The sequence below is a fragment of the Caretta caretta genome, chromosome 12 (genome assembly GCF_965140235.1).
Source record: "Caretta caretta isolate rCarCar2 chromosome 12, rCarCar1.hap1, whole genome shotgun sequence".
NCBI classification, from domain to species: Eukaryota; Metazoa; Chordata; order Testudines; family Cheloniidae; genus Caretta; species Caretta caretta.
The window spans coordinates 35,559,864-35,572,009 of record NC_134217.1 but is presented as its reverse complement, the minus strand read 5'-3'; the positions used below and the strand labels follow the sequence as shown (position 1 = coordinate 35,572,009).

Genomic DNA, 12,146 nt, shown 5'->3' with positions numbered 1-12,146 from the left:
TTTCCCTCCCCCCGCCCCAATCAAAAAATTTCAAGCTCTGACATTTTTAAACAAGTGCTACTGTTTAAGAAGTTCTTCAATGGAAAGGGACAAATTTTCCAATCCAGTGGGGGCAAACATTTAACTGGAGATGCACCGAATCTGATTTGCAACCTAGTTCATTTTGTCAGGTCACATATATTTTAGGTGTAAATTTTGCCTGCAAACAGGGGTGATGGACTTTTTGAAAATCCCATCCAAAAGGTTATACAGTCAACTTTGTCTCGACTTTAATTCAGAATTATTGATTCAGGGTTTACACTATCTTTGCCTTAATAAGAAAAGGCTTTGGAGTTGAAAGATTATATTTGCAAGGCCCATGTCATTGCTAGTGGCTTTTGAGTGAATGCAGCAAACAATAATTCCAGCCAAAGAGGGCGTTTTTCCTATTAAAAGAGAGGGAAATGCCTCATCTATATTCATATATAATTCTGCCCATCTATCTCTACTCTTGCTACAGTATTTACAATGCTCATGCACACAAAGCTATGAGAATCATAGAAATGTAGGGCTGGACAGAACCTTGAGAAGTCAAGTCCAGCCTCCAGCACTGAAGCAGGACGAAGTAAACCTAGCCCATCCCTGACAGCTGTTTGTCCAACCTGTTCTTAAAAACCTCTGGGGTTGGGGATTCCACAACCTCTCTTGGAAGCCTATTCCAGAGCTTAAATAGCCTTATAGTTGGAAAGGTATTCCTAATATCTAACCTAAATCTCCTTTGCTGCAGAATCCCCCCGGGGCTGGATGGTATCCAACAATGCTCACAGAGGAGAGCAAAAGAAGGAAGCAGCAGATTAATGGCATGCTGTTTCCCACTCCAGGAGTTCATCAAAGGTCCCTCCACAGGCATACTATGTGTTGGGGTCTCACTCTATTTGTGGAGGCATGTTGGAGAGCTAGGGAGCAGTCACTCAATGCATCATACTTCTCTTTGAGCCTCTTCATAAATTTTTAACCCTCCCTCTGATTTTTCTCTCCCTTCCAGCCTGAAAGCGAGGAGGGAGGGGACAGGGGTAAGCCAGTGGCAGCCTGGCTCCCAGCGGAACCCTGGGGATACAAACCATGGTGGGGAGCACCATCCCCATGAAGGGAAGATAGATAGGAAGCAAACCTTGCAGGCCAACCATCCTTCCCCTCTTGGGAGTTTTGCTGCAGTAGGAGACTATGAGACCCATGATAGCTCCTGAACAGATTCATCTCCATTTGATATCAGGCATTATCTGTGCGGGGAAAGCACCATTAGAGATGTGTGAAGCTACTATAACACAGCTCAGAAACTGATCTCTGCAGTTTGGTTTTAGGGTTTAGAAGAGACCAGCACTTGGTGTTGATCATGGAGGATAGAGCTGGACAAACTCCAACCTCTGGGGAACATCTCCCTGCCCTCAGGTCCCTCAACCAGCCCTAAGTCCCCCAAGCAAAGGGTGTATATATATATATATATATATATATATATATATATGGAAGAGGGTGGAAGAGAGCAGATCCCAGCAGTTTCAGAGAGAATGAGGTGACTGTTATGAGGAAAGGTGTGTGTGGGGGGAGACAGAAGTTAAAGTGGAGGTTGAACACCCACTGTCCTTGTCGTCTGCTTGTATTGAAGTTGAAATCGAGGCTATATTAGGAGGTTTGATATGAACATAACCCATGACTCTGTGTCCTCCTGTTGTGGCAATGCCATGAAAAAGGTCTTGAGTTGGCTACTGCCTCTGAGCTCTGCCTTAATGAGCTTGAGCCCAGATTCCCAGACATATTTAGGCTTCTAGCTTCCAATGAAATCATTGGAGATCCAGGCCTTCAGCTCAAGCTAACAAAACCTATATTTTTAGCAGTTCTTGCTTCTGTCTCAGCAGCTGACTTGGCTGTGGGTGTCATTACATAAATATTTCAGAGTAGTCTACCTTTTACTCTATTCTAAACTTTCCACTTTCAAATTTTCTGTTTGAATCATGTTTGTGCCTTAGCTCACATATAATTGTTGTTTGTCTTACTCTAGCCACTGAGATCAACGGAGATCAGAACTCCATTTTCCTAGGCGCTGTGCACATGTATTTTCAGAAAAACTCAGATCTGAGAAGTTAACAATTTTAAACAGAAGTTTAAAACAGGAAGTTTAAATAGAAAAGACAAAAGAATTATGATTTCCACTTTAGTGATCAATAACCGAGGCACACAGAAGTTAAATGACTTTTTGAAGGGGGGCTTAAACTTCTTTATCCCTCTATTTGTCACTGTAAAAGTCTTTCCAAGTAGAAAACAGATGGAGTATTAGTCAATTACCAGACAATAACAAAAGCAGGGAATTGATTCTTGAGTTATCACATTATTATTATAACCATTAACATGGCATAATTTAAACAATGATTGTCAATAGCAACAATATAATAAAGTCTTGGAGCACTTGTGTGTGTAGTAAATTAAAACTTTTCTTCCAATTGGATGTAACAACCCTGTTTGGCATTATGATTTCAGAATATAATGGCATCCTAATGGATTCTCCATGGATTACCACTGAAATTGTTTTGACATGTTAATATCACATCCTAATGGCATTGTGGAAAGGTCTCCAGTTTTACATTTAAATGATTTTAGTATCTTTGTAGACTTGCATTGAAATCATTCTGATGTATTTGCATTGTAATGAGGTCTCTGTGGGCTTGAATGGAAATCATTTCCCCAGATTCTTCCTAAACTTACACTGAAAATGTAGGCCTTTAGGAACATAAGAATGGTCATACTGGGTCCGACCAATGGTCCATCTAACCCAGTATCCTGCCTTTTGACAGCAGCCAGTGCCAGATGCTTCAGAGGGAATGAACAGAACAGGGCAAATGTCAAGTGATTCATCCCCCTGTTGTCTAGTCCCAGCTTCTGGTAGGCAGATGTTTAGGGACTCCCAGAGTGTGGGGTTGCATCCCTGCCCATCCTGGCTAATAGCCATTGATGGACCTATCCTCATTAACTTATCTAATTATTTTTTTAATCCAATTATACTTTTGGCCTTCACCACATCCCCTGGCAATGAGTTCCACAAGCTGACTGTGCGTTGTGTGAAGAAGTACTTCCTTTTGTTTGTTTTAAGCCTACTGCCTATTAAATTAATTGGGTGACCCCTGGTTCTTGTGTTACGCGAACGGGTAAATGACACTTCCTCATTCACTTTCTCCACCCCAGTCAAGATTTTATAGACCTTTATCGTATCCCCTGGTCCCCCCTTAGTTGTCTCTTTTCTAAGCTGAACAGTCCCACTCTTCTTCATCTTTTATATGGAAGCTGTTCCATACCAGTAAACACTTTTGCTGCCCTTCTCTGCACTATTTCCAGTTCTAATATCTCATTCTGGAGATGGGGCGACCAGAAACCGCACACAGTATTCATGGTGTGGGTGTACCATGGATGTATATAGTGGCATTGTGATATTTTCTGTCTTATTATCTATTCTTTTTCCTAAGGGCTCCTAACATTGTTAGTTTTTTGACAGCCGCTGCACCCTGAGTGGATGTTTTCAGAGAGCTATCCACAATGACTCCAAGAGCTCTTTCTGGAGTGGTAACAGCTAATTTAGACCCCATCATTTTGTATGCATTGTTGGGATTATGTTTTCCAATGTGCATTACTTAACATTTATCAACACTGAATTTCATCTGCCATTTTGTTACCCAGTCACCCAGTTTTGTGAGATCCCTTTTGTAACTCTTCACAGCCAGCTTTGGATTTAATTATATTGTGTAATTCTGTATCATCTGCAAAGTTTGCTACCCCACTGTTTACTCTCTTTTCCAGATCATTTATGAATATGAATATCAGTCCCAGTTCAGATCCTTGGGGGATCCTGCTATTTACCTCTCTCCACTGTGTAAACTGATCATTTATTCCTATGTGTTAACCAGTTACTGATCTGTGAGAGGACCCGCCCTCTTATCCCAGGACTGCTTACTTTGCTTAAGAGCCTTTGGTGTGGGACCTGGTCAAAGGCTTTCTGAAGGTCCAAATACACTGTACGCACTTGCTTGCCCTTGTGTACATGCTAGTCCGCATTGTAGTGTCATATTATAGTGGTATCATGTTCTGCATAGACTTGGACTGGAATTCAAGCAGATCATGTGCTCACAGAGAGAGCAAATATTCATAATTATTTACTATGCTGTAGCAAGAATGTCAGAGCCAGAAGACTGCAAGTTCTAATTCAGAACAAGCCACTGACTGACTATAGTTCCCTGACTGTGGACAAGTGACTTGACCCTCACTCAAATATTGGCCAAATCAATGGACCGGAGTTTAAAAACTGCATCTACGTTCCTCTTCATTGGGTTAACAGATTACCAAAAGAGAGAGATTATTTTGCTATCTCACGTCACAGCAAGATCAGAACTGGGTTTTTTTTTGGCATCCCAGCCACGTCTCCATTTTACTCTGTGAAGTTGGGCTATGTATGCCGTAGCATCACATAGAGGAGCAAAAAGAGGATGGTCTCGGTCTCCCTCTCTAGTGAGGCTACACATAGAATACTGCCAACAGTTTTGGCCAACTTGATACTAGAAAGAAGACAACAAATGGGAAGGACTGAAGAGCAGATTAGAGAGTTGGAGGGAATAGCTTTTGAAGAAAGATTAAGAATACTAACTGCAATATACAGAGCTTGGGCAAATCATGATTAAAGGGCACATAAACTGCCTATAAGTATTTGGAAGGTGCAAATGCCAAGGAGGGAAAGCAATGTAGTGTTATAAACAAAATGAATCAATCCAGGTATGGAAGAAAGGATGAAATCAGATTCCTCTCACCCATGTGAATGGGTCCAAAGGTCAACACCTCACATGAGTATGGCAAGGATCAGTTACTTTGTTACTTGAAAATATCCAATCCTATCATTCTTATTAATTCTATTACAATAGATCCTAGAGGCCTCAGCAGAAATCAGAGCACCATTGCACTGGACAAACCCATAGTAATCAGAGGCAGGCCCAGCCCCAGAGAGCTTACAGAGCGGCTAGAGGAAAAATGTAAAATAGAAAGTCAAACATATGGAAAACCACAGAAACCAACGATTTCATTCTCTCACATTCAGTGTCAAATAGAGGGGACACCAAAAAAGATATATTTCAGAAATGTTCCAAAACCACATTTCATGAACATTTTTGAGAAGACAAAAAAAATCTTTCTGAAAATGAGTGACATTTTGAAAACGTCCGTGGATTATTTTGTAAAATAAAAATGAAAATAATGATAAAGTGCCATCCGAGCAGCTGGATGTCTCATCCCACTCGCTAATAGGCTCTATTCTGAACTGAAGGAATCACCCATTTGGAAGTTCATCCTCAGGACTCATTCACTTCCTTGGGCCTTTCTGCTCGGAGTACTGGCCTACATTGTTAAAATGTCTGATCCTAAAGTCAGTGCAAACACAATGACATATGCTGCAAATCTGAGTATTGTTAGCGAAGCCTTGACATAAAGATGAATGTTAATACTTACGATTTATCATAGAGCTATTCAGCTTGCACACACATTAACTAACCACACAACACCCCAATAGGCAGGTCAGTGTTGTCGTTGCTATTATCCTCCATTTTAAATATGATGATAAATCAAAATAGCACCGCAAAACTGCCAGAGCTATAGAGAGGTAATGTTGCCAGCAATGCACAGTAGGCTTAGCCCCAACTACACACCACATTTCATAACTTACAGGCAAGAGGCATAGGGAATCCTTACCTCCCGTTCCGGCTCTCCATTCCCAACTGGCTGATATTTCTGGGCTAAGCGGAAAAGTGACCCTTTCTGGAAGAGTTTGGAGAAGCGTCTTTCTACCATCTTTCCTTTGCCTCAGCAGCAGCTCCTCATTCTGCTGCTGTTGCTTGAATGTCACCTGTTCCTGGCTGTGGTTCAAATTCCCTTGCAAGCCTGGGTTGTAGCTACAGAAGAGGGATTGGCAGGTGTTACCTGATGCCTACAGAGGAAGCCACGCCCACTGCTAGCAACAGGTGCCTGGGAGAGGCTGCACACCCTCCTTCACTCTGGCTGCTCAGAGCAGCAGATACCTACAGGGTGCTTAGCTTATTCAACTCCATGCCAAAGAATTCCTGTGTGTGCTTAGTCAAACCCATGGTTAGTATTTGTATGGAGCAGTCTTGGCTGTAACTCAGGCTGCAGTAGCTGTTAAGGGAGTGTAAAGCAATTGATTTTTGCACTTGGAGGTCTTTCAGCTCTATTGTTTCCCCCACACTCTGATAAAATGCAACAGCATAGAATCATAGAATATCAGGGTTGGAAGGGACCTCAGGAGGTCATCTAGTCTAACCTCCTGCTCAAAGCAGGACCAATCCCCAATTTTTTCCCCAGATCCCTGTATGGCCCCTCAAGGATTGAACACACAACCCTGGGTTTAGCAGGCCAATGCTCAAACCACTGAGCTATCCCTCCTTCCTTCCCTATGCTGTATTTCAGCATTAGGCAGAAATGGTGGCTTGTTTTCCACGGGCAGTTCCATGCAAATGCAGGGTATGGTCACTGCTGAGCTGTTTGTAAGTTCGCAAGGTGAGTGTGGGGGGAATCACTGGGGGAAAGCTTCCTTAAGAAATGTTCAATTCAGTGTGAGTGGGTGAGACAAGGTGGTGAGGTAATATTTTTTATTGGACCTATTTCCCTTAGTGAGAGAGACAAGCTTTTGAGCTCACACAGCGCTCTTCTCCAGGTCTGGGAAACTTATTTGGTATGTCACAGCTAAATACAACATGGAACAGATTGCTTAGCATATGTAGTTAACATATATTTAAGGGACATTTCAAGGTGAAGTATATCGGTGTCAGGGGAGACAGAGGAAACCACAAACTCTAATATATTTGTTGGAAGACTGTGATGCTCCCAACTTGTTAAACATCTTGAATTCATGCCAGTTTTTATCTCCTAGCAAAAATGTCCAGTTTAATTTTATGTAGATTTACTTGTAGATCCTTTCCCTATTTGGGGAGCATTTTTGTGGTGGATTACAACCTGCTTGAACAATACTTAATCAGTTACCCCTTTCCTGTGCCCACAAATTCTCATCTGTTGACATGGAGCATTGTCTTGTGGTTTGAACCAGGGCAGTCGAATCAGAATTCCTGGGTTCTCTCCCTAACACTTTCATTGACTTGTTAGGTAAGTCACTTAGCTCTAAATTGCCAGTTAGGTCTAACTTTGTGGAATTAAAGCGCAGCCCGGAGTTTTTGGTGGTATGAAGATTAGAGCTGTGTTGGAAACGGAATTTTCTTCCCCCAGCAAATTTTGCATTTTTGAAAAAAAAACCAACCCAATAACCCTCCTTCTGAATCTGAATGAAATGTCAGATATGCAAAATTTCCCACAAGATGGTCATTAAAAAAAATCAGTTTTGGAATTTTTCAAAACTGTCCAGTCCTGGCTCCCTGGCTCTATTGCAATCCACCTGGTGAGCTGCTAAGGAGCCACAACCCAGGACGCCCTAACGTCCGGGAAGCCCCAGGTCTGTGACAGCCTGCCAGGTAGGAATCCTGCCTTGATTCTGCCTCAAGTTTTCTCACAAGCAACACATCGTTGTGGAATGTTTCAATTTCAATGATCTGTCATTTTCTAATGGGAAGATGTTTCCTTAAAAATTTCCAACCAGCTATAGTGGAGATGCACCACCCCAGTGGGATATCTGGAAGCTTTATGTCTCAGGCTGGACTTCCAGGAGCCCTGGGGATCACAGACATTACAACTCATTCAAAGGGCATATGCTACAGACCTATCTCCATTAAGCCTAGCTCAAAGATTACAGGGACAGCTCTGGGTGGAGAAGGTTGGGGCTAGTTCTTACTTCAGAGGGGTATTGTGAAATGTCATTAATTGATTGCAGATCATTTGGAGACTTTTAAACAGAATGTGCCTTAGAGTATTGAGCCCAGTTATACTATTCTTAGCCATCTGGCTGCCTAATGAGAAGTCCTTGCCAGCTGAACTGCTCTGGATGTGCCATAGGATAAATGAAAGGGGTTCATGAATTGCTGGAAGGTGGTAATGCTTATTCACCTGGGAAGACACCAGAGGATGGTGTTGGACATCTACTTTCAGATCTATCACCCAAATTGTTCAGTGTTTGAAGGAGGGCCCTGTGCAAGATTGCTTGGTACTTAGAGCTGCCATGTCACCAGTATGCTGAAGCCACTAAGCTCCATATTTGCTTTACCTCTGTTTCCTGATTTCCTAAGAAGAGGTATGGATCTGGACAAAAGCCAGCAGGCTCAGCTGAGTCCAGATAAAGCATTTTTCAGGGAAATAAATTCTGCTCAGAAAGTGAAATATTAATTACTCATTTGAATGTGTCTGTTGTAGTTTTTAGTCTTAGGATCATATCAGATGTCTCCCAGTTTCCCAGGTAGCAAAAGTGTCTGGAAATAACTTCTTTCATCATCAGCTAACAAAGAGACCATTTAGTCTGATAGCTCTCACCAGACACCCATATGGCAGTCACTCACCCACATACAGGACCAATATATAGATCACGAAAGGATCAGGGGGCTGGAGCACATAACTTATGAGGAGAGGCTGAGCGAACTGGGTTTATTTAGTCTGCAGAAGAGAAGAGTGAGGGGGGATTTGATAGCAGTCTTCAACTACCTGAAGGGGGGTTCCAAAGAGGATGGAGCTCGGCTGTTCTCAGTGGTGGCAGATGACAGAACAAGAAGCAATTGTCTCAGATTTCAGTGGGGGAGGTCTAGGTTGGATATTAGGAAAAACTATTTTGCTCGGACGGTGGTGAAGCACTGGAATGGGTTACCTAGCGAGGTGATGGAATCTCCATCCTTAGAGATTTGACAAAGCCTTGGCTGGGATGATTTACTTGGGATTGGCCCTGCTTTGAGCAGGGGATTGGATTAGATGACCTCCTGAGGTCTCTTCCAACCCTAATCTTCTATGATCATGCCAATTTCCTACCGGGTATACAATTCATGTATTTTGTGCAACGTCCCTGAACAGAGGTTTCCTTAGCCAGGCACAGGTGGCTGGCAAATTATTATCTACTGATTTCCATATTTCACTGATTCGTTTGGCAATAGCAGATGGAAGGCCAATTTTTCTGTTTGTGTTTGTTTACACTATTGACTTCTATGCAGTGTAATCCAGTTATACCACTGGACAATTTGGCTTGAAATTTTCATTTCCTTGACATTATATGAGCTGAGAATAACCAGTGCTGAGGAGATGGAATGGTACAGTATGATAAAAAACACAGACTGCCCAACCACAGAAGTGGAGCGGTACAACTGGACAAGCATAATACCATCTGCTACATAATCTGTAGCTTGCGCCCCATCATAGAATGGGGCTTCAGCTAGCATTCAGTGCTATTATCAGAGGTCAAGACCCTGAGACATAGCTCTGTCAGCCTTTTTGTGTTAATTTAGGCCTGTTTCAACCAATTATATTTCAGTTCCCATTCAGCTGAATAAATACAGAATGAAAGTGCAGTTCACTCAGAATATTCACTGGACATTTCATAAGAATTATAGGAGTGGAGGAAGTTTTCTCTTGTTATTGCTTTTGATTTCTGTGTGTCATGCCCTTAAAAGGAAGTATCATTCCTTTGGCCATTACAATGCACAGAAAATTCATAGCATGAAGAATCCTTGTAGAGACAGTAACATTAACAACGTGGGCCCCGATACAACTTGTATTCCGAAGTGCTGGCATAGCAACTCAGATCCTTATTATATCATATGATTATTATTATATATCGTGCCTGTTTAATTTTACTTAAAAAAAACACAACCGTCTAGGAATGCTAATATTTTAAATAGGCCGGAATCTTTTTCTCCGAAGACCACAGAAGGCAGAACCATTATAAATTAACATCCTTCTAGGCTACAGGAATGCAAAATGGCACATCGGGGAAAGTAAGATGCCACCCGATTGCCGGTGATCTAAAGCAAAGCTGATTACTATTAAGGCAAATAGTCTGTAGTTACATAGGGTGACAAGGAGCAGAGAATCATGTAGTACACAATTGCACCCTCTGTCAAAGAGATCACCATCAAATTGAGTGGTGAAGGCTAACATCTGGCTCTACAGCATTCTAAGGAGGCTTCTCTGCATACGGTGTTAATGAGGATAATATGTACATGACTCCTAGCAATGAAATGTTAATATTAAGAGAGACTAAAAAGGATACATGCTTGCAAAAATGTGTCATCATCATTTCAAGATCAGCTGACTCATGGCTTTATTTAGTCTTGGCAACCAGCTTCTGGCATAGGCTAAATCCTGCCCTCGGCATGAAAAGGCATCTACACAAGACTTTCAAGTGAAGATCTCTTCTAGTAAGTGATAGGCTGCATTGAATCAGGTCCTGCACAGAGCAGAGAACTCAAGGTTCGTGTGTCTGGGGGTATTGTGTAGGGCTAGTGCAACCCTATGCAGTATCTTTGAGGACCACTATATTACATTTATGAATGGTTTATGTAAAAGAGTGTTTTATTTCATGGGGGTAGGGGGATGATTACCACAGCTCCTTCAGGAACTAAAAACAGGTGAGGGGTGATTACCCCTGGGGATTATGAACAGCTGCTGGGAAGCACCACCCCCTGAGGCTGAGTTTTCCAAAGACTCAAACAAAGAAAGGGCTTTTGATATAAAAAGCTGAGCTTGAAGTGACACAGGGCCTCTTTCTGATTCAGCAAACAGACAGGATCTTCTGTCCAAGGGGAGCCCTGATGCTCACAGTAGGCCCCATCAGGGCCCCATACACTGATGGGTGACTCCTGGTCTGTTTAGTGGGCAGTTAAAACTGTGCATTGTTCTTATTATGTTTTCTCTGTGATGCTTTTTCCTCCTACAGTACTTGTGTTCCCTGCTGTTGGCACTTACAGCAATTCGCAACGTAGACCCCCCCACACACACACTCGCTGCCACCATAGTGTCACAGTTTCAGGGTTAACTGCACCCCCTCCAATGTTCCCTCTAATTTTTTCTATCCATGTGCAGAATGAATTTTGTTGTGGCCACCACTATTGAAGTAATGTGCAATTGTGTGCCACCAGTAGAAATCAAAAACCTAGACATATGTCCCTTCCAGTCCTACACTTCTATGCTTCTGTGCTGTGAGCCTCACAGTGAGATCTGTTCTGCCATAAGAGAAGCAGCATCCATTAAAATGAAAATTGCTTTGCCAATTGCCAGTGAGCCTTCCGAAGCCAAGCCTGCTACACAAGTCCTCTCTCTGACCTCAGGGACGTGTGTGTGCGGAGCCTTTGGGCCTCATTGTGCCTCTTGTGTTTGTGTGAGCTGGAAAAGTCATAAAATAAACAGGAATCTGACATGGCCCTCTCAGAAGAATGTAACCTGAGTGCTCAGTGTGGGTGTGAGGTGGGTATACAATCAATATACATTAGCTAGATCCAACCAGTTGGATTGACAGAGGCTCCCCAGCTAAACAGCCAAACCAGACTTTCTTCTTCTGCTGGGCCATGCTAAAAGCAGAATATTTCAGGACTAGCACTAGATCTACCCAAACACCTGCCCTAATCCTATTTCTACCTGATCTCGTCCAACCCCAATGCCACTGACCCCCTTCCCCAAACACAATTCAAAACTATTCTCTCTCTGGTGGGTAAACTCATGGTTCATTGCCCCTACTACATTTACAATTATGGAGAGGCGAGGGGAGGTGCATCCCTTGCTATACCTGTACAACAAGAGCAGCAAGTACAGTGCACCCATCTCAGAGTGTGGGTGGAGGAGAGGGGGAAATGGGGGTCATGGCTCTCCTGGCATCTAGAAACACCTTGGTTAGTAGCATCCAGACCCTACTCCGCGCTGAGCTGAGACCAGCCAGTGCTGAGAGCCCGTCTCCGGGTGGGTGAGCTGGGGTGGAGACTCTGTGCCCCTTCCTTCTTCTTTAGCTCAATCATATAGGGGAAGGCATCATTTAGCCCTTACTCTCCTGCAACATTCTTGTTCGCTCTGATGCAGAGTAGGGCATCTCTAATGGGATGTGAAGCCTCTCATAGTTCAAGCCCATCCGTAGTGACCAAACATTTCCGAGCTGATGGCTGGTGACGTAAGTGAAATGAGCTGGGTGGAGTCAGTTCCCAGCTGGCATCATGGCA

General features: G+C 43.0%; 1 protein-coding gene across 2 annotated transcripts in view; it reads right to left on the bottom strand.

Moving 5' to 3' along the window:
• Positions 1–5,911, bottom strand: part of ATP2C2 (ATPase secretory pathway Ca2+ transporting 2) — a 45,713-nt gene extending 39,802 nt beyond the window's left edge. For both annotated transcript variants that reach the window (XM_048816559.2, XM_075118446.1), the window contains exon 1: positions 5,755–5,911. In XM_048816559.2, coding sequence (XP_048672516.1) covers positions 5,755–5,853 — 99 coding nt within the window. In that variant the 5' untranslated portion in view covers positions 5,854–5,911. The remainder of the gene's footprint in view (positions 1–5,754) is intronic.
• Positions 5,912–12,146: the final 6,235 nt, after the last annotated feature.